The sequence below is a fragment of the Heloderma suspectum genome, chromosome 5 (genome assembly GCF_057233095.1).
Source record: "Heloderma suspectum isolate Gila_16-S chromosome 5, 16-S_ref, whole genome shotgun sequence".
Taxonomy (NCBI): Eukaryota; Metazoa; Chordata; class Lepidosauria; order Squamata; family Helodermatidae; genus Heloderma; species Heloderma suspectum.
The window spans coordinates 100,854,233-100,877,327 of record NC_139462.1 but is presented as its reverse complement, the minus strand read 5'-3'; the positions used below and the strand labels follow the sequence as shown (position 1 = coordinate 100,877,327).

General features: G+C 41.3%; 1 protein-coding gene across 1 annotated transcript in view; it reads right to left on the bottom strand.

Moving 5' to 3' along the window:
- Positions 1 to 23,095, bottom strand: part of ATP8A1 (ATPase phospholipid transporting 8A1) — a 127,217-nt gene that overhangs the window by 62,921 nt on the left and 41,201 nt on the right. Inside the window, exons 8-13 of the mRNA XM_084856873.1 lie at positions 22,846 to 22,915; positions 21,856 to 21,983; positions 14,252 to 14,363; positions 10,656 to 10,821; positions 9,200 to 9,327; positions 6,622 to 6,699 (exon numbers count right to left, since the gene is read on the bottom strand). Coding sequence (XP_084712999.1) covers positions 6,622 to 6,699; positions 9,200 to 9,327; positions 10,656 to 10,821; positions 14,252 to 14,363; positions 21,856 to 21,983; positions 22,846 to 22,915 — 682 coding nt within the window. The remainder of the gene's footprint in view (positions 1 to 6,621; positions 6,700 to 9,199; positions 9,328 to 10,655; positions 10,822 to 14,251; positions 14,364 to 21,855; positions 21,984 to 22,845; positions 22,916 to 23,095) is intronic.

The window sequence follows — 23,095 nt, the reverse complement described above, 5'->3', positions numbered from 1 at the left end:
GTTGCTGGAAGAATAAGCCCAAGCTATGCTTTCTCAAGCTATGCTTTCTCTTAGCCACTTTTCAGAGGCTGCAAACATCCTCTTTCTTAAGAACAACCATTTGGAGGAAATGAACATTGACCTATGTTGTCTGATAAGCTCTACATGGACAGGACCAAACCTAGCAGCTCTGCACATGTCTTTTTCGAGGAGTCATCTTTTTAAGGCAGAAAGCTCTCCTGAGCTCTATGGAAGAATGAATTGACACTGAGAATGGAAGCGGTCTGATCTAAGAACCACTTTGTCTTGTTGGAAGACTCATAGCTCTTATTCAACCAACAGAGCCCCCAGTTCTACAACCTCCATGCAATGCAAGTGCCACCAAAAAGACCAGAGTTGGTGTTTTTAAAGACGTGGCCTACAGGAGTTCAAAAGGAGGTCTGACTAGAGTTTTCACTACCTGTTCATGAAGGAATATGGTGCACTGCTGGAGGACTCAGAATCTTCAGGAACCTATGAAAAGGCAGCCTGCAAACTTAGGGTTGAGCCTCCCAGGTCTAGACAGGGCTCAGAGTTGTCTGCACAGAATATTGGACCTGAAGCCAGAGGACAGGGCATCTTGAAAGAACCTTAGAACCTCTGTGATTCCTGTTCTCAATTGATCTTTGTAATGTAAGAACTTAAGAAGAGCCATGCTGGATCGGACCAAGGGTCCATCTAGTCCAGCATTCTGTTCATACAGTGGCCAATCAGCTGTCGACCAGGAACCCACAAGCAGGACATGTGCGCAATAGCATCCTACCACCCATGTTCCCCAGCAACTGTTGTACATAGGCTCACTGCCTCTGGTACTGGAGGTAGCACATAGCCATCAAGACTAGTGATAGCCTTCTCCTCCAGGAATTTGTCTAACCCCCTTTTAAAGCCATCCAAATTGGCGGCCATCACTATATCCTGTGGTAGCGAATTCCATAGTTTCACTATGCGCTGTGTGAAGAAGTACTTCCTTTTATCTGTCCTGAATCTCCCACCAATCAGCTTCAAGGGATGACCTTGGGTTCTAATGTTTTAAGAGAGGGAGAAAAATGTCTCCCTATCCACATTCTCCATACCATGCATACTTTTGTAATGTAATGCATAATAACACCATGTATCCTCTATCAGGTCTCTTCCTCCTTTTTTCCAAGCTAAACAATCCCAGCTTTTGTAACCTTCTCTCACAGGAGAGATGCTCCAGCCCTTTGGTCATTTTAGTTGCCCCTTTCTGCACTTTTTCCAGCTCTACAGTATCTTTTTTTTTTAAGGTATGGTGACCAGAACTGTACACAGTATTCTAAGTGTGGTCGCACTATAGACTTGTATAAAGGTGGTATGATATTGGCAGTTTTATTCTCAATTCCTTTTCTAATTTTGCCTAACATGGAGTTTGGCTTTTTTACAGCGGCCGCACACTGGTTGTACATTTTCATGGAGCTCTCCATCACAACCCCAAGATTTCTTTCTTGGTTGTTCACTGCTAGCTCAGATCCCATCAGGTTATACTTGAAGTTGGATTTTTTGCCCCAACATGAAGTACTTTACACTTGCTGACACTGACCTGCTTTTGCCATTTAGATGCCCATTCTCTCAGTTTGGAGAGAACCTTTTGGAGCTCCTCTCAATCCCTGTTTGTTTTAACCACCCTAAATAATTTGGTGTCATCAGCAAACACTGGCTACTTCACTGCTCACTCCTAATTTCAGATAATTTATGAACAGGTTGAAAAGCACTGGTCCTAATACAGATGCCTGTGGGGCCCCACCATTTACTTCCTCGATAGGGAGAATTTACCATTTATTCCTACTCTCTGCTTTCTGTTCGTTAACCAGTTACTGATCCATAAGTATCCATAAGAGGACCTGTTCTCTTATTCCATGACTGTGAAGTCTGCTCAAGAGTTTTTGGTGAGGGATTTTGTCAAAAGCCTTTTGGAAGTCCAAGTAAACAATGTCTACCAGAACACCTGTCTACATGTTCACTGACACTCTCAAAAGAACAATAAAGGGTTAGTGAGACAAGACTTACATTTGCAGAAGCCATGTTGATTTTTTTGCCCTCTATATGCTTACTAATTTTATCTTTAATAATGCCTTCAACCAATTTACCCAGAACAGATATTACGCTGACTGGCCTGTAATTTCCTGGATCCCCCCTGGATCCCTTTAAAAACTTGGTGTTACATTGGCCATCTTCCACTCCTCTGGTATAGAGGCTGATCTTAGGGACATGTTGCATATTTTGGTTAGAAGATCAGCAATTTCATATTTGAGTTCTTTGAGAACTCTAGGATGGATACTATCTGGGCCCGGTGATTTATTTGCTATCAGTTTATCAATAAGGTTGAGAATGTCAACTTTTGTCACCTCCATTTGCCTCAGCTCCTCAGACTCCCTTTGTGAAAACATCAGTTCAGGCACAGGTATCTGTCATATATCTTCTGCAGTGAAGACAGATGAAAAGAATTCATTCAGCTTCTCTGCAATCTCCTTGTCCTCCTTCAGTACTCCTTTAACTCCACTGTCATCCAATGGTCCAGCTGCCTCTCTAGCTGGTTTTCTGCTTCTGATATATTTAAAGAATTCTTTATTGTTGGCCTTGATATTGTTAGTGATATGCTCTTCAAAATGCTTTTTTGCATCTCTTACTGTTAGCTTGCATTGCCTTTGTGCAAGTTTGTACTCCCTTTTGTTTTCCTCACTTGGGCAAGAGTTCTATTTTCTGAAGATAGCTCTCTTTTCCCTAACAGCTCCTTTAACATTGCTCATTAACCATGATAGCGACCTCTTGGATTTGGTGCTTCCTTTCCTAACCTGTGGTATACTTTTTAGTCGGGATTATATTATTGTGGTTTTTAGGAATCTCTAAGCATTTTGAAGGGATTTAATCCTCTTGACTCCCCTCTTTAACTTCTTTTACACCAGTTCCATCTTTTTAGAGAAGTTTCCTCTTTTGAAGTCAAATGTGACTGTGTTGGACTTCCTGGGCAATTTGCCACTTAAATATATATTAAATCTGATAGGACTGTGGTCACTGTTTCCAATTGGCTCGACAACATTTACATTTAATCCTAGGTCCTTGGCGACACCACTCAGGATTAAACCCAGGGTCGCCTCCCCTCTGGTGGGTTCCATGACCAACTGTTCTAGGGTGCCATTTATCTGGCTGTTGTTAATAATGCTAATTATAAATAAATAAATAAATAATAAAATGTTTTATTGTGTGCCGTTTGGTTTTAATTTTTGTGAACTGCCCAGAGAGCTTTGGCTATTGGGCGGTATAGAAATGAAATGAAATAAATAAAATAATAATAACAATATCCAAGTGGTGCTGCAGTTTGTTGGTAGAGGGATGTCTAGAGGAGAAAAAAGTGTTGCTTATCCTGCTAGAGTATTTGTAGTTTCTTAGTATGTTCTGTTCAGTCTCTGTGAGAAGAGCTGCAGCATTCCTGTGTTGCAGTGAATCAAGGGGCCTTGCAGAAGATGGTTTGTGACTGTAGTGGCATACTGCCAGAACTGTGCCCCATGCCAGCTGCCACAGGCTGCTGAAAGGAGTACCTCCCCCCGAGCCAATACTCTCCTCATCTGAGAAACAGACAGCTAAATGGAAAGGAGGGGGTAGGAGGGAGTAAGAGAGAACAGATCATTTAAACATACTCTTTTTGCTTCACAGCAGGGAGACAAAGATGGAGACCGCAGGGCAGCACAGAAAGTGTTTAGCAGCTGCCCAAGCCAGGAGGGAATCCAAGATCCGGCTGAACATCAGAAAAAGCTTCCTGACTGTTAGAGCAATATGACAATGGAAGCAATGACCTAGGGAGGTGGTGGGCTCTCCCACACTGGAGGCATTCAAGACGAGGCTGGACAGCCATCTGTCAGGGATGCTCTGACTTGGACTCCTGCATTGAGCAGGGGGTTGGATTCGATGGCCTTGGAGGCCCCTTCCAACCCTACTATTCTATGATTCTATCCCTAGAAAGCCAGAGTCTGGGAAGGTATAAAGGTGTGAACCTCTTTCCCTTGGACAGAAAGAGGTTGAGAGTGAGAGGCAGCAATGCAGAGAGAGAGGAGGAATCTACAGCTTTTTATTGTTTTGGATTATGTAGCCTTTGCCTGCTCCCTTCAGATGAAGTGGAAGTATGTTTGTTTTTCCTTTTGCTGTGTCATTAAATGTTGGGCATCAGAGACTCAAAAGCCCAGCAAAAGCTATACTCACTGGAAGTTGGGAACCCAGCAGAACCCATGGTTTTGGCTACCATTTTAAGAAGTGGCAGTGTCCCGATTCCATGCTTTGACCCTTCCCACAACCTAAGTGTAAAAGGGAAACTGCTACAACATATGGGAGGAGTAAAGGGTCAGCAATCAGTAGATCCATAGGTCTGAGAATCATGGCCATCTTAGCCACTTAGGTAATGGGGATGACTTCCGCCTGTTATTCTTGAATCTTTTGCACGACTTTTAGAATTAGAGGGAGTGGGGATAGCCATAAGGGAGACTGCATAGCTACCTTGAGCCAAGCACAATGATTACTTCTGCTCCCTCTTCCAGGAACCTTGCTCTGACCCTGGGCAACATCTTGTTGGCTGGAGAGGTTAATAGGTCCGTGGTTGGAATGCCAGACCTGGCTCTCATCCTATTGAATACTTGTGGCTTCTGAGCCCATTCTGCTGAATCCAGCCTCTGTATGCTGAGTCAATCCACTTGAATGTTCAGAGTACCCTTTGGTGTTCTGGATTGCTTTGGTTTATCCATCCAGGAGGAGAGACACATGTCTTCTTTGAGAAGCAACTTTAATCTTATGAACCATGGCTGTTCAAATATGGCTTATCTGTTTTGATCATGACTTGCAGAACCTGGATCTTGTGAAATAAGTAAAGGAGGGCTAGTCTGACTGTTCAGTTCTAAGTGGTTTATGCTCAGCCCTCCTACTCTGGTCAACCAGGATCACTGTCAGGTAGAGGTATGAGTGTGTCAACGTCAGAAGGCTTTACCCTGCCCTTTTAATTAGGAACCTACAATATTGGAGTCTGGAGATGGGATGGGTGGATGTCCTTCCAGCACTTTTCTTGAGACAAGGAATATACCAGGACTTGGTCTAGGAATGAATAGCCAAGTTACTTCTTATCTCAGAAGACCACTGGGGCTATAAGGATTTTGGTGAGGACCTTGGGAACTGATGACAGGCTGAAGGGAAGGGCATGAAGCTGATACTTCTGGTCCCCACAGCTGAATTTTATGTATCAGTGGCATCCCTTCCTGAAGGTAAAAATAGGCCTTTGGAAAGTAAGTTAATGCCCTTCTGAAGTATACAGAAATGAACTGCAGGGTTTCCATGTGCAATTTTTTCCAGGTTTTTCCATTTTTCTATTGGTACTGTGAAAAACCAGAAACACCTCTACTTGGTACCCCTTTTCTGGGCGGGGGCCAGTTCTAGGGTAATCTCCAGTAGGTGCAAGACCACTTTGCAAATTCCCTGGTGTGGCCAAAGTGGAAGAGCAAGCCCCCTCTTTGAACTGGGGCAGGAGGAAGGGAGAATGTAAAGTTGGAGTTACCATAAAGTATCCTTCTTGTCAAGAGTGGACCTGACAGGAATGGGTTAACTCCTCTCCTCCATAAGAAGATAGGGCTAAAAGATTGATACATATCCCACTGTAGGAGGAGAACCACCCTCAGTCACAGGACTTGAAGCTGTACTTCAAACTCATATGTCTGTTAAAAACTTGCGAACAGATAAAACCACTCTAGTCGCAACCCAATGTAAATGCGACTCACTCAGAAAAACTGGACTAAACCGATAGAAGAAAGAGAAAAATGAATCATAGGACACCCTATCTCCCTAGTGGGGCACTGAACAAATGGGATACGCTGATCCCCACCCACTCAGATAAACCAAAACCTGAAAAACCTGAGCCAAGGATTGGACTGTTGGGTTCGGCCTTCGGTGATCAGAAAGACACTTCACAGTAAATCCAACTTTCCATTCTTGGTCAGCAGAAGGTGGAGCTGACAGGAATGGGATGTCCAATAGCAGTATCCCATGAAAAGGGTGGGAAAGCAGTTACAATACCCTCTGCAACACCCAACATCCAAAGGACACATCTGAAGAAGCATATTTATCTATTCTATAGTGGCGGATAAAGGTGGAAGGCTTTGCCAAGGTAGTTGCTTTACAAATATCCTCCAGAGGATCCTCCAGGATCTTCTACTACTCTGTGTAGACTTCTAAATGTCATGTGATGCTAAGCAACAAAACACACAGAAGTGTACAAGTGTGTTGTAGCGGCACGTGCTATGCAAGCGAATTACAACCACAAACAGCTGTGCACTTCAGCTTTGCCCACCCTGTGGAAAACTTCCCACAGACGCTCATGCTTGTGTGTTTGTGAGAGAGATTTTAAAATGCAAACAAGACACAACTTGCCACAGAATATACATAAAACTGCTAAAACAGGAAAAGTTCAAGTTGTTTGCCTTCTAAGCAAAATATAATATTTGCAATCTAAGAACCCGTCAGTTTCTCATAAAAACATTTAATACCTACAGAAAAAAATCCATGAATTTGAAACAGTGAATTTACATACTAAGGAATTAGGAAAAACAAACCTACCTGGCCAAGTTCTTCATTGAGATTGGATGTGCGAGCCATGGCAGCAGTGTCTGTAGGTTCATAATGCATGTCAATATCCTAACAAAAGAAAAAGATAGCTTTAAAAAAGTTGACCCATTATTAAAGTTTCATACCACTTTTATGTATTGTCCATCATTGTTCACAAGACTTACTTTTATACAGATAGTCCAATCAAAGCCATATGTGCACTGATATCACTTAGCAAAAAAAATTAACTGGATCTGCTTATGCCCTTGAGTGCATCTGAAGTAGCTTTTTCGATCCTAGACTAGATTTTTTCCTTTAAATGGCACACCCTTTTGCCATATTAGAAATTGATTTTGAAACTCCCTTCCGTTTAAAAAGTTTAGAGATGGTCAGGTGTTGTTCTAGTCCAAAACTCCCTTGGAATGTGAAACTAGTTGCATGCTTCTTTGGATCCAAGCCATATTACATCGTGTACTACATAGTATTATACTAATCTGGGTAAGTTTCCAGCTGGTGCTCCTGTTGAGGCCCTAGTCTCACTGGGGAATGGTGAGATGGAAAGACTATCTGGTCAGCTCTATAGTATTCAAGGCAGCTACAGGCAATGAAGCAACCAGGATGGCATGAACGCAAGTGGCACAAGTCTTGGGACAAATGCAGTCAAACAGTGAATGAGAGCACATTATGATGCCTAATGTGTGGCAGTGATAACAGCAAAGAATGTTAGTTTTGTTGCAATCATTGAGTCCTCAGGTAGCTGTCAAACAGAGCTATTCTTGGTGGTGAAAGGGCTATTAAGATCAGGCCCAGTGTTTGAAATAGGACAGCCCTAGAGCAACTGCTGTGACAAATTTAGAAGGCAATTTGAGGGAATTTGACACATGGAACTTGACATTTCTGTTATTGCCAATTCAATAGAGATATCCAGAACACCATCTAGTCAGGTTTTATGGAATCAGTTTTGGGTGTTGCAGCCTGACATGGACAAGGTCCTTGGAAAGGTCCAGCCAACCATGAGTATATTTGACCGTTGCCCTTCATGGCCTCAGGCCTGGATTTGGCACTGAAATTACCTTGGTCACCCGCTTGGATGACCTTTTCCTGGAGAGAGATTCTCCTGGAACTTTTGGAGGCTTTTGATACCATTGACCATGATATCTTGCTCAATCAACTTCATGGAATAGTGGGGCACGGTGAAATAGTGGTTACACTCCTAGCTGCAGGATCATTTCCAGAAAGTGGCATTGGGGGAGTTGTGCTTGATGACATGGCAATTGTGTTATGGTGTCTCACAGGATTCCATTCTGTCCCCCATGCTCTCAAACATCTATATGAAGCTGCTGGGAATGGCCATCAGGGGATTTGGGGAATGGTGTCAGCAGTATGCTGATGATACCCAGCTCTATTTCTCCTTTTCATCTGAGTCAGGAGAGGACATGCAGGTCCTAGATCGGTGTCTGGAGGAATAACGGGCTGGTTGAGAGCCAATAAACCTATGACTGAATCCCAACAAGACAGAGGTACTGTGAGTGGGCAATTCTTGGGTACAGGAATTGGGTAGGCAGCCTATTCTGGATGGAGTTGCATTCCCCTGAAAGAGCAGGTGTAGAGTCTGGCAGTACTCCTCAATCCAATATGCCCAGTTTCAGCTGATGTGCCAGCTGTGACCGTTCCTGGAGAGAGATACCTTAGCCAGTGTGACCTGTGCTCTGGTAACCTCTCATTTGGATTATTGTAATGCACTTTACATGGAGAGTATGTAAACTATTTTTAGGCTGCCTTTAAGAGTGGAGCGCTTAAATTATTTGTAGCTCAAACATAAGAGCTATTCACAAAATGTCCTCCCAAAATGTCCATGTATATAAGCAGTATGAGAAGGGGAAAGCAGGACTGTGCCTGCTGGCCTTCTCCGTGACATTATCATGCTCCCAGCCTTGCCCCCAACCTTTGTGTGTTGAGCAAAACTATGGCAGGGGGAGGGGGTGTTACATACATACAGCTGTTATATGTATAAGATCTGTCCTTGTCAACATTCTAAATAACATATGAATGTTGGGGGCCAGGCCAGGAGACATGATGTTGGGGGCAGGGCCGGCACGTGCAGTTCCACTTTCTCTTCCACACGCTGAAGGCATACATGGAGGATGGTGGTTTGAATACTGCTACAGAAATGCTGATCTCTGAAGTTTATATGGGTCAAAAAGCCCACAGGAACTTACAAAAGTACTGGAGCAGGTGCTGTTCCTTTGTACAACATGCATAAACTGCTCTCAGATTCCACATTGGTATGAGGAAATGGATTGTGCCTTCAGGTGGGTACTAGGACTGAGCAAGATTCTGTAGACTGCTATGTTAGCACAGTGGCTCATAAGGTTGGGTTGCAAGGAATGTCACCAGTCTATACAATTGAAAGTCTATGAAATTATACAAGAAATCTATATGAAGTATAATTTAGATTTTACAGAATATTTCATCTTGCAATTAAATGTGCATTACCTTAAAACATAGCTCTTCATACAAAAGAACATAATTTATTCTTGAAATCACTCACTAAAAGGTCTGCAAATAGTACATTAATGTTCCTATTTACCCAATTTATGAAATATGCTTGAATAAATTTAACCACTTCTAGTGTAACTAGCAAGCTGATTGGAATGAGATTATTGAAGAGAATTATAAAGGTCAGGAAATTCAGTCCAAAATTATTAGCTCCACCATCTGTTAAAAAGAAAGAAAAAAGTGTAAAATAAGAATATGTGCAAATTAAGGGCAACGCTTCTATAAGATTATCTAACACAGGGGTCCCCAATGTTTTTGGAACCATGGGCACATTTGGAAATTGGAGAAACTGCTGTGGGTACCCCCACAAAATGGCTCCCATGGGAGATGTGGCTAGTCACATAATGGCTGCCATGGGGGCTTGGATAGTCAAAAGAGGTGCAGGGCGGGGGGAAAGAATGATGCTAGAGGTTGGGAGGGAAGGGAAAATATCAAGGCAAAGGGGTAGAGAAAGAGCAAAGTTAAAAGCTAAGAGGGTAGAGAAACAGCAAGATAAAGAAGTGTGAGGGAGAGAAACAGTGAGGCTAGAAGCTGGGACTGGAGAGAAACAGCATGATAAGGGGGTATGTGGGAAAGAAGAGCAAGGCTAGGCAACAGGAAAGGAGAGAAAGAAGAAGGCTAGGGACAGGGAAGGGAGAGAAATAGCGAGAAAAGGGTTGGATGGAGAAAAATAGCAAGTCTAGAGGCTGGGAGTGAAGACACACAGAGAGCACACAGGAAGCAACTCTTCCCTTCTCTTCCTGACCACAGAACAGCTGATCAGCAGCAGGTTCAGGAAGAGAAAGGAGAACCTGGTGCCCTAATGTTTTTCCAGTGTTTTTACATTAAAAAATAAATTTTCAAAAGGGGCAGGGAGTAAAGAGCTTCCTGCATGCTTTTGGAGGTCCCTGAGGGCACCATGGCGCCTGCGGATGCTGTGTTGGGTACCCCTGACCTAACAGTTGGCATTTTGAAGTTTACTTTTAATATTTTAAAAATAAACTTTAACACATTTCTCCCTGCACCATGGTCCTGACAAAAATTGTTCCTAGAAGCTGTTATTTGCCCTGAGAGGGAATCTGCTAGTGGCATCTATTGCAGCTTCCGTCCAATGGCAAATAGCAGCGGGGTGGGGTTCTTTTTTTCCCTTTTGCTGGTATCATGGTGCAGGTGATCGTGATCACATCCCCGACCCCCTGCAATTTAACCTCCTTCCCCAAAGAACAGGTACATGAAATGCAATCATGCAATTCACATTTCATCTAGTTTGGCCCTGGACAAACCTGTTCTTCCATGAACTTCTGTAAGTTAGTGCAAATATATACCAATAAGTTGCCAATAATAATAAAAAATGTTTGATGTGAAATCTTTAGTCAATGTGAACAAAAATACTGTACTTTAAAGAGTTACTAATGCAAGGATATAATACATATTTATCCTATTCTGTGAATACAAATTAACTTAAATATCACCGACAACAAATAACACAACTACTTTTTGGTGCTTACAGTTTAGATTGATATACCAGTCCCTCTCCTCGTGTTTTTGATTCCATATGACTGAACCAATGGAACAAATCAAAGATATAGCAATAAGAATGCAGAACAAAAACAGAATTTGGATATTTGTAATTCTTTCCACATTAGATAGTTTAAGAGGTGGACTTGTTGAGTTCTGTGAATGAAATGAAGAGAATTTGCAAGTAAGAAAACCATGCAGGTGTGATTTTGGTGTTGTGCTTTCTAACTACATTTTCATGTTTTCTATAGATAATCTTAGCTATCAAAGACAATTACACATGTTGAAAAAAAAACAAGACAACATTTTGCCTAGTCATTACATTCTAATGAAGGTATACAATAACAAAAAAATAATATATTTTACTGTGGCACGCTTAAAGGACATGTTAACTAAGGCTTTATAAGTGACAGTAAAGTTGTTGTTGTTGTTCAGTCATTCAGTCGTGTCCGACTCTTCGTGACCCCATGGACCATAGCACGCCAGGCCTTCCTGTCCTGCGCTCTCTCCCGGAGTGTGCTCAAGTTCATATTCATTGCATTGGTGATGCTATCTAGCCATCTCATCCTCTGTCGTCCCCTTCTCCTTTTGCCTTCAGTCTTTCCCAGCATCAGGGTCTTTTCCAGAGAGTTTTCTCTTCGCATTAGGTGGCCAAAATATTGGAGCTTCAGCTTCAGGATCTGTCCTTCCAATGAGCACTCAGGGTTGATTTCCTCTAGGATTGACTGATTTGACCTCCTTGCAGTCCAGGGCACTCGTAAGAGTCTTCTCCAGCACCACAGTTCGAAAGCATCAATTCTTCGGCGCTCAGCCTTCCTTATAGTCCAGCTCTCACAGCCATACATTACTACTGGGAAAACCATAGCTTTGATTAGACGGACCTTTGTCGGCAAGGTGATGTCTCTGCTTCTTACTATGCTGTCTAGGTTTGCCATAGCTTTCCTCCCAAGGAGCAAGCGTCTTTTAATTTCATGGCTACAGTCACCGTCTGCGGTGATCCTGGAGCCCAAGAAAGTAAAATCTGTCACTGCTTCCATTTCTTCCCCTTCTATATGCCAGGAAGTGATGGGGCCAGATGCCATGATCTTCATTTTTTTAATGTTGAGTTTCAAACCAGCTTTTGCACTCTCCTCTTTCACCCTCAACAAGAGGCTCTTTAGATCCTCTTCGCTTTCTGCCATTAGGGTGGTATCGTCTGCATATCGGAGGTTGCTGATAATTCTCACAGCAATCTTAATTCCGACCTGTGATTCATCCAACCCAGCGTTTCTCATGATGTACTCTGCATATAAGTTAAATAAGCAGGGTGACAATATGCAGCCTTGTCGTACTCCTTTCCCGATTTTGAACCAATCGGTTGTTCCATGTCTGGTTCTTACTGTTGCTTCTTGACCCTGGTACAGGTTTCTCAGGAGACAGGTAAGGTGGTCTGGTACTCCCATCACTTTAAGAATTTGCCACATTTTGTTGTGATCCACACAATCAAAGGCTTTAGCGTAGTCAATGAAGCAGAAATAGACGTTTTTCTGGAATTCTCTTGCTTTCTCCATGATGCAGCGAACATTGGCGATTTGATCTCTAGTTCCTCTGCCTCTTCGAAACCCAGCTTGTACTTCCGGTAGTTCTCGGTTCGCATACTGCTGAAGCCTAGCTTGTAGGATTTTGAGCATCACCTTGCTAGCATGTGAAATGAGCGCAATTGTGCGGTAGTTTGAACACTCTTTGGCGTGCCCTTCTTTGGAATTGGAATGTAAACTGACCTTTTCCAGTCTTGCGGCCATTGTTGAGTGTTCCAAATTTGTTGGCATATTGAATGCAGCACTTTAACAGCATCATCTTTTAGGATTTTAAATAGCTCAGCTGGAATACTGTCATCTCCGCTAGCTTTGTTGTTACTAATGCTTCCGAAGGCCCACTTGACTTCACTCTCGAGGATGTCCGGCTCAAGTTCAGTGACCGCACTATCATGGCTATCAGGGACATTCAGATCTTTCCTGTATAGTTCTTCTGTGTATTCTTGCCACCGCTTCTTAATCTCATCTGCTTCTGTTAGGTCCCTGCCTTCTTTGTCCTTTATCATGCCCATCTTTGCACAAAACGTTCCCTTGAGATCTCCAATTTTCTTGAAGAGATCTCTAGTCTTTCCCTGTTGTTTTCCTCGATTTCTTTGCATTGTTCATTTACGAAGGCCTTCTTGTCTCTCCTTGCTATTCTCTGGAACTCTGCATTCAGTTGCATATATCTTCCCCTTTCTCCCTTGCTTTTCACTTCCCTTCTTTCCTCAGCTACTTGTAAAGCCTCATCAGACAGCCACTTTGCTTTCTTGCATTTCTTTTTCTTTGGGATGGATTGAGTTGCTGCCTCCTGAACAATGTTACGGACCTCCGTCCACAGTTCCTCAGGCACTCTATCAGGTCTAATCCCTTAAATCTATTCCTCACCTCCACTGTATATTCATAAGGGATATGATTGAGGTCATACCGGAATGGTTTAGTGGTTTTCCCTACGTTCTTCAATTTAAGCTGAAATTTTGCAACAAGAAGCTCATGATCTGAGCCACAGTCAGCTCCAGGTCTTGTTTTGACTGACTGTATAGAGCTTCTCCATCTTTGGCTGCAAAGGACATAATCAATCTGATTTCGATATTGACCATCTGGTGATGTCCATGTGTAGAGTCGCCTCTTGTGCTGTTGGAAAACAGTGTTTGCTATGATCAGCGTGTTCTCTTGGCAAAACTCTATTAGCTTGTGTCCTGCTTCATTTTGTACACCAAGGCCATGCCTGCCTGTTATCCCGGTGATTTCTTGACTTCCTACTTTAGCATTCCAATCCCCTGTGATGAAGAGGACATCTTTTTTTGGTGTTAGTTCTAGAAGGTGTTGTAGGTCTTCATAGAACCGATCAACCTCAGCTTCTTCGGCCTCAGTGGTTGGGGCATAGACTTGAATTACTGTGATGTTGAATGGTTTGCTTTGGATTCGTACTGAGATCATTCTATCGTTTTTAAGATTGTACCCCAGTACTGCTTTTCCCACCCTTTTGTTGACTATGAGTGCTACTCCATTTCTTCTAAGGGATTCTTGCCCACAGTAGTAGATATGATGGTCACCTGAATTAAATTCGCCCATGCCTGTCCATTTTAGTTCACTGATTCCCCAGATGTCAATGGTCAATCTTGCCATCTCATGTTTGACCACCTCTAGCTTACCTTGACAGTAAAGTACACCTAGAATTTTATCTCTTATTTCCAATGATGCGATTTATCTACTTAACAGCAGGACTGGCCAACCATTTTGGCAAGTGTGCCCTCAATCAAACCTGAAGCATTAGGTAGCATCACTCTCATTTATATACAGCCCTGTGATTTGTCTTGGGTTTGCCTCTAAGTCTATTGAGCAGACAACAGCACTGTGCTGGAGAGGAATGCAGTGATTAAGCCTGACCCCATGCTACATCAAGCCCATGTGCCCTCCTGGTCCTGTCTAGATATGTCATAACCATTGGCTGCATGTGCTAAATTAGTACCCATGAACTAGAGTATCCAAACAAACTAAAATTAAAGATTAGTCATAATTATAAGACAAACCTGCATGAGTTTTGTATCATGTCCTGTATAGACAACTATTCCATGAACCCATTGTGTATTTCTTAGCTGAGCTCCACGCAGAAGAATTTGATCAGGTCCCAGTGGAACTGTGCTAAAAGGAATAAAATGAAAGTGAATTAAGGTGAATTTAGAGTAAAAAACCCATCCAGGATAAAACAAATTCATATTTATTCTGTTTGAATTTCTGACCTCTTTCTTATCTTGAAGTATCAGAGTGTAATCATGGAAACTAAGGAAGTAGAAAGAAATAATATATTCCTTTCCTAGACAGATAATCCATGGGTTTGAAGAAGTGATCTGTTTGGGAGAATATTTAGGCCATCTTGATACTAAACACAACCTTCTAAAGGTGTTCAAAACAGAGACCAATGGACAGTGTAGTCTCATCCCTACTGTAAGGTAGGGTAGTGCTATAACATCCCTTCTCAGCTTCCATTTTTAAAAACTAAGTAAGTTCTCTATATTTCTACTTGTAACTGTTCAATTTCTATAATCATTTCATTCTAATTTCTCTTTTTTGCACCTGATCCACTGTAAATATCCAGCTTGACGATCAAAATAGAATTCCAAACCAGTGCTTTGTACCAATATTTCTCAATTTCTATTAGACATGCATTGAAGAATGCAGGGGTAGGCATTCTGACCTAGTGTAGGTCACAGCAGTAGCATAACCACCATTTTCATTATTTGCTGAGGGCTTTTTTTAAAGAGAAGAGAGGGACAATGATCAAAAGCAATTAAGTACAGGCTTTCTGTACCTTTTCTCATCCCTGAATAACTAGTGGCATCTACCAAAATTCCATCTTCTCTGCAACTATTAAAAGGACAGGAACCTTGCCCTCCCTTACATCTAGTTACACTAGTCAGTAAAGCAGGAAGATGGCCATGTATTAAGTGTATGCTTGGCAGGAGGACATATGATGGTGGAAGTAGAATGGGCCATCATAGGTGAAGGGAGATCAAACATTTGAGAGATATTTCCCATTCTGGTTCTTCTTCCAACTGACAATTTTCTGGTTGTCTTGTTGGCATCCCTCCAGCTCTTAAAATGCTGCTGTGAAATGCCAGGTTAGTAAATGGGAGATCTCTACAATCCAGGACTTGACTCTGGATGGACATGCAACCTGGCATGTGTGACAGAAGCATAGCAGGATGAAGGGGAATCGCTCTATCCCAAGCCTGTTTGCCAGGTTTTCATATGCAGCAGCAGGTGAAATCTGGTGAGTTGGAAAGGGGAATTACTATTCTGTTAGTGTACCATCCACACATATTATAGTGACATTGTTAATAATGTTATGAAATTATATGGATATTATTCATTGACATGCTTAAGTAAGAATAATTTCGGGTGCAATGCAACACTATTAAAACTAGTGGAGGTTTTCTCACTCAGTTGGTGGTAGATAGCACCCACTGCTATGATCTAGGGAAGCCAATCCAAGATAGAAGAAAAGTTTGCTCCACAAATCAGTTCCCCACCAGTATAAAATTCTGATATGGGAGGGAAAATCCTTCATCTCAGGACTGTGCAAGAAGAGCTCTGACATAACCCAACATGGGAACAACTGTCAACTCTAATGGTCTCAATACTGTCTGGATGTGGGGAGAACTGCTACCAAGTTTTGTATCCAACTTACAAATCAAAATAAGGCTACTGAAGTGGCTAACAAAATGGTAATATTATAACTGTGCTAGCATGGAACCCCATTCAGGAACCTTCTTCCGCTCCCTTGCCAATCTAACAAGTGATCAATGCTGATCCCTAGATTAATATAATTGTATTATGTCTTCTTTTATGAACATATGAGTTTCTTCTTTTTTCTTCTACATAATTTTAGCAGTCATAAAATACTATTAAATTCAAGAGAAAACTATTCCTTATGTGAAAACTATTCAAGAGGTCTCTATATAATCTCTTAAATATACATTAATCCAGCAGTATCCCCTTATTATGTCTATTTATGTCTATCATGCTGTTTGTCTATAAAACAGTAACTTATCATAAAGTAATGTTCACCTTTAAATATTTTAAATTGTCTTGAATCTAAGCAGTTGGTCCTTTAGAGCTGAAATGTCAAGGATCACAGTATAACGCAAGACTCTAAACATTCATTGCATGCTATGCTGATAGATAAGTTTAAACTGGTGAACTTGTGTTCTTCTCATGGATAGAAGTATGTTCCTAGATGGGTTCAGTCCTGCCCTCAGAGAAAGGCAGGACTGAAAAAGCTACTTCCTGTTTGTCTTCCTATACATGAGAATACTGTACTATCACTTCCTATACTTCCCACATATACTATAGGGTTTAAAAAGAAAATGAGGACAGCCCTATGATAATGTAGGGGCCTAGTAGATCACATAGAACTTGAGGGCCAAACAAATATCGAGAAGTGCAACTCTCATTCTTGTGGGGTAGAAGGATGCAGACAGAAGCAAGATAAGACCAATTCCTGCACCCTCTGCAAAGCTGAATTAATCACAGGAACAAAGGAGGGATCAGAGCAAAGGATACACAGAGTTCAAGCTCTATGGAAAGGAATCCCAGGTCAAAAACTTTGCGGGCAGAGGGGACTTCAAGTTCTAGGCAATTGGATGGGGTTGAGGATGGAGAAGAGGACTCTGATGGAGCAAGTCTGAAATTTCTGGATGTTGCCAAAGGGACTAAATGGAGAGAGCCACAACGTCGGAGAACCAATAGCATCTAGGAGGGATGAAAATTATGTATGCTTCCTGTTCCCTGATTGACTTCAAGGTCATGGGAAGAGGAGGGCGGCATACAAGAGTCCCATTGTCTATAGTTCTTTTGGGGCATCCAGTAAGGCCATGTCCTTTTCGAACACTCTGCCTGCATAAAGAGGCACCTGACGGTTTGTACTGCTAGCAAAGAGTTCCATGACCAGGATCTCAAGCCTCAGTAATACTTAACAAAATCTTCTAGATTCAGGTCCCACACTGACCGATTCACTTGTTGACAGCTGAGCTAGTCTGCTTGAACTCTCCCCTCAGAAGTAAGGTGAAACTCTGCCCATTGAAATAGAGAAATTGCTTCAAAGAGATCCTGATGAGATAAAGTCCCTCCTTGCCTGCTGATGTAGATTACTGACTCATGTTGTCTATGAGGACTAATATGACTTTTCCATGAACAATTTGGGTATAGGCTTCTAGGGCTAGGTGGACTGCCCACAGTTCAAAAAAGTTGATGCTATTCCTTCAGAGATCAAGTCACTGAGCCAAAGCCTTTCTGCAATGGGCTCCCCAGCCTGAAAGACTGGCATCTGTCGTCAGTATAATTCCTACTGGGGAAATAATTGGGGACCTGTTGCTCAAAAATGCCTCAAGATACACCACTTGCAGAAATTATGGCAGCATTCAAGAGAGGAACTGCATGAACAGAACTTGTTCTTGCTAGCTTCAGTGAAATGATAATCAAGGGTAGCCTTAAAACCCTTGAAAAATTCTAGGTGAACAGTTGCTTTCTCAAGAACAAGGAGGCAAAGTTCCATTCCTGGTTTACAGCAGGAATGGAACAGGGAATTGGAACATCCTATTTTGCTTAATCAATGGACTGCTGTTTTGGCATCTGTATTGGACATTTCAATGGATCTTCGGTTATGCCTTATTCAGCAAAAGCTCTTGTTTTGGGTCTATTGGATGTCACAATGTCTTTTTAGTAAATGCTTGTCAAATTCGGCTAGTTGTTGGAGGTGTAATGCAGTCAATGCTTCATTTATTCATATGTTCTGGAAATGCCCAATGGCTGCTTCCTTTTGGGAGGAAGTTATTGTATGGACAAATTTTGTACTGGAAAGCTCTTTAATATTTACTGTTGTAAATGTTCTTTTAAACTATTTACCTGCTTCTTGGAATGTAACACATGGTCAGCGTAAATGGATTTTTCGCGCCCTTTTGGTTGCTAAAAGACTGACACTACGATACTGGAAGGATAAAAGCTCACTGCCTATAATGCAATAGACTGAAGACTTAACAACACTAGCAACGTTTGAAAGAATGGTATATAGGCGTAACTTGTAAATGGACTTATATGCAGATATTTGGTCTGCTTTTACTGAAGTTTATGTGTAACCTATTTTTCTCTCTCTCTTTTCTTTCTCGAATATTGTAGTATAAGAAACTGAGGATTTCTGAACATGTCGTTGTATTTTTATTTTATTCTTTTTTAGGTTTTGTAATGTTTCAGTTTGTTTTGTTTTGTAAAAATTCACTATAAAACATTGAGGGGGGAGAACAAGGAGGCAAGGTAACTTAAAAGTGGGGTGATTCACCATCTCATCATTGCCCTCATAAAGGGTAAAAATATTACTGCAGGTAGAGCTGGCTATGGTTTCAGTCCCCTGAGGCACAGATATAGCGCAGGTGTGTGCCTTGCTGCTCATTGAAGAGCATTTCCGTACCATGTCAGAGCAAGGTGCAGCCCACTATCTTCTCCTCAGAAGGAGAGAACAAGAGCACATAAACCATCAGAGTGTAAATGGCAGGAACAGAAGTCTCTGAGACCCTTCCCTATTGCCTTTACAAGGGGAGCAAAGCACAGAGAGAGGAAGAGGACCAGAGTTTGGAAACTAACCTGTTTTCATTTCTTTCTCTTTTAAAATCACTTCTTCATGACTACTTTAAAAAAAATTATTGAACCAGACTCATAAGAAGCTGTGAAAACAAACCTTCTGCCCTGTCTCAGACAGGAAGAGAGACTCGGCAGTAGTCTATGCTCAATAAGAAGTGCCTTTTTCAGCCCTGCTTAAGGTGGGACCTAACCTATGTCCCCCACTTATGAGGGGAGAAGAACTGCACTCTTAACTATCATTTAAATTAACCATTTTAGCAAATCAAAGAAGAAGACATTGTTCCCTTACTGGAAACTGATGTGTGGATCTATTATAATTATTACCTTCAGAGAAGAATTACAGTAAGTGTTTTTCTCTTCTTCAACGAGAAGTACAGTAGAATTATAATAGATCCACACTCTTGCGACTGAAAAGTTCCAGGAATGCATCTGTAAGAAACCATCAAATAAATATAGGATATAAAAAAGTTAACAGTTAGGTACTGGGTCCAGAAAAAGCAACTATAAAACAATATATACAGAAGCACCTAATTAAGGGTGCAATCCTATGCACATTTAAACAGAAGAAAGCCCTACAATTTCCAGAATGCCCCAACCAGCATACCTGGCTGGAGTGATGCTGGGAATTGTAGGATACTTTTCTGTCTAAACATGCATAGGATTGCACCCTAAATTACTAATATGGAGAAGAACAGATTTGTCAACCCACAAATAAGGAAACTGAAGCATTTGATAAAATGATACCATCATGGAACCTTATGTGTTTACAGAACTACTTCATAAGATGTTAGGACAATGTGTTTGTGTAAAATGAAATAAAATGCTGAGCCTATTAATAACCTGAAGGGATAACTGAAAACCATGCCACATTACCTTCCCCCAGTTAGAGCTTAAGAAGAGGTCTGCTGAATCAGACTAAAGTCCTAACTAGTCCAGTATTCTTTCCCATAGTGGCCAACTAGATGCCTATGGGAAGCTCATAAGCAGGACATGAGTGCAATAGCATCCTTTCATTTGTATTCTTCAGCAACTAGTACTGAGAGGCATACTGCCTGCAATATTGGAGGCAATATATAGCCACCACGACTAGTAGCTATTGGTAGCTTTATCCACCATGAATTTGCCTAATCCGCTTTTAAAGCCATCCAAGTTGGCAGCCTTATGGAAGTTTAACGATGCAGTATGTGAAGAAATCCTCCCTTCTGTCTATCCTGAATCTCTCACTATTTAGCTTCATTGGATGACCCCAGATTCTGGTATTGTGAGTGGGAGGAAACCTCTCCCTCTCCACTTTCTCCACACTTGGCATAATTCTGTACACCTCTATTATGCTCCCCATTGCTAGCCATAAGCTAAAAAGCCCCCAAATGTTGTTACTTTTCCTCAGAAGAGTTGCTCCAGTCTCTTGATCGTTTTGGTTGCCCTTTTCTGCACCTCTTCCAGCTGTACAATACCTTTTTGGAGGTTTTGTGACCAAAACATGCCATAGATTTGTATAAAGGCATTATGATACTGGCAATTTTATTTCAAATTCTTTTCCAAATGATCCCCAACACAGAATTTGCCTTTTTCACAGCAGAAACACAGGGAGTCAACACCACTGCCAGCTCAGCACTGGTCCCAATACAGATCCTGGGGGAACATACTGTTTATAAATCTCCAGTGAGAGAACTGACCATTTCTTTGTATTCTCTGCTTCCTATTCTTTAACCAGATACTGACCCATAAGAGGTACTCTCCTCTTAACCCATGACTGCTAAGTTTGCTCAGGAATCTTTGGTGAGAGACTCTGTCAAAAGCCTTTTGAAACTCTAAGTAAACAATGTCTACTGGAACAACCCTTTGTTCTGGGATACTGTCATTTAGGGTAACTAGAATTTTTATCTGTTGGTTGTGACTGGAACAGGCAGTTATCAAATCTATGTGAGGTAACTAAAGTCACCCATTACAACAACCTTTGGATGCCTCCCTAATTTCATTTCCATCTCAAGATCACCCTGAGCATTTTGGTCCCTAGTATTGTCATGTGATGTAATTTACTTTGCGGGCCTGGTATTGTCACCCACAGTGATTCTGTAGAGGAGTCTGCCCTTTTTAAGGGCAGTTTGACACTACGCCCTCTTTGATGTACAGAGTGACACCTCCAGAATGACCTTCTCTGTCCTTCCTGTAGAGCACCCTTACCCAACCTGGTACCCTCAAGATGTTTTTGACTACATTCCTAATCACTGACCATGTTGGCAGGGACTGATGGGAGTCCAAAACATCTGGAGAGAACAGGTTGGGGAAGGCTGTTATAGAGTTTGCATCCACAGATGATGGTTCTTTCCAGTCCACCATGTTTCCATTACGCCCGCTATATCTATGATCTCCTTTAAAACAAAGCACTCCAACTGCCTCATCTTGGCTTGGAAGCTTCTAGCATGAGCACAGAAACACCTATACATGGTGTCCCTCTAGTGTGTGCATTGACTGGGTATCATGTTCTGTTGCATGTACATGCCCTATTTCTACCCCACCCCCATTTGAGTAATCAAAAACATGCTTTGGAATAATAGTACTACAGAACTGATCATTGTGTTCTCAAAAGAAATTTCTAAAACTGAATTCAGATATTTTTTATTCTGCATATTAGACCTGTTTCAGAATCTTCAATTATGTTTGGTAAGGATTCCTTGAACGATGCTTTCCAAGAGTGGGTTTAACTTTTGTATTTCTGTCCACTCTTCCATCAGGATTAGCTGATGATTACAAAGAGGAACCAGAATAGTCAATTCACTTAGAAAGGTCTTGAATCTGGCTGCATATGGTAATGAGATTCCTGTGTAGGAATATACAAAACCTTGCAATGACAAACTCCTTTTCTGTATATTGATAAAGTATAGATGCCTTATTAAAGCATAATGTTTGCTTATTATATGCACTAAAGTTCATTTCTATCTTTCTTTTTTACAGTTTGAAAGGTGTGATGAAAAGATATAATTCTTAATTATTTACATACCCATGTCCTTCTAGTCTGATATTTCCAACAAAGTCATAGAGATGTCTGTTAGGACTTTCACATTCAATTCTGCCTGAAAGTCTCACCAAACTGTCAATGTCCTTTATATCCGATGTCAATGGCAAACCCTGTATAAACAAGTGTAATATTGTAACAAAAACCAATCCAATAAAGAACAGTAAAGATAACAAGGTTGCCTACATACTAGTTTTTCAATCCATTTTGATTTATTGGCAGCATTTGCATGTCTTACAGCTACACCATGGTATAGTGTGACGTGATTGAGCAAGGAGTTGCAGCTAGCCTCCAGCTCATATCTCCCCCGTCTCCCTCATTCATAGCTGAGCGAAAGCTTTTGAAAGCTTTTTTTGCTTTTGGTTAACTAGGGTTGTTATGTCATCTGAAGCAATGACTTTGGTTAACATTAACTATGGTTAGTTTCAAAGAAGCCACCTTCAAACCATGACACTTTTTTTTTAATGAACCTTGATTGCTTTTAGCAACATTCTAAATTAAGATTCCTAAAAGTAAGGAAGATCCTAGAAGGCATGAAATCCTTTTTCAACAACCGGTTTGTAAAATAAAGAGTACATGGCATGATGCAGGGATACCTGTGTGAAACAGCTGGTAGTGCATGTTGCTATTCCACACAAAGATCCCTTCAATCTTGTGGTATGCAACTTCCTGATCTTGTGGTATGGGGAAACAACAGAAGTGATGCCTGAAATTAGTCTCCCTATGCCCTCAAATGGAGACTAGCTTTGTAAAAAAAACAATAGCAGCACTTAACACCTATTCAGTGGTATGCATACAGTTCAGAAGCATTGCATACCTGAATGAAGATTCTCCTCCTACCACATGTTTCTCTCTCTTTGACATACTGCTTTATCTTACTTTCTATGCACAGTCCATTATCCGTGAGCAACATAAAAACAACTCTTTATATCAACATAAATATATTGAATTGACAGGCAATGAGTTATTTCTTACCTGTCGTATTTTTAGATTAGTTTCACCATCTAAATTTGATGTTTCAATGTAGCACATAGCTTGCGGTTCACTTATAGAAAAGAGATGATCCATTATTGTAAGTTAATCAGTCTAGAAAATATACACACACACACACACACACACACACATACTGAAATGCAAAATCATTCTTTAGTATGTTATTGTGTCTTTTAAAAAAAAGTGTAACAAGTCATTTACATTTCCAGAAAATTACTACCAAAATACGTTC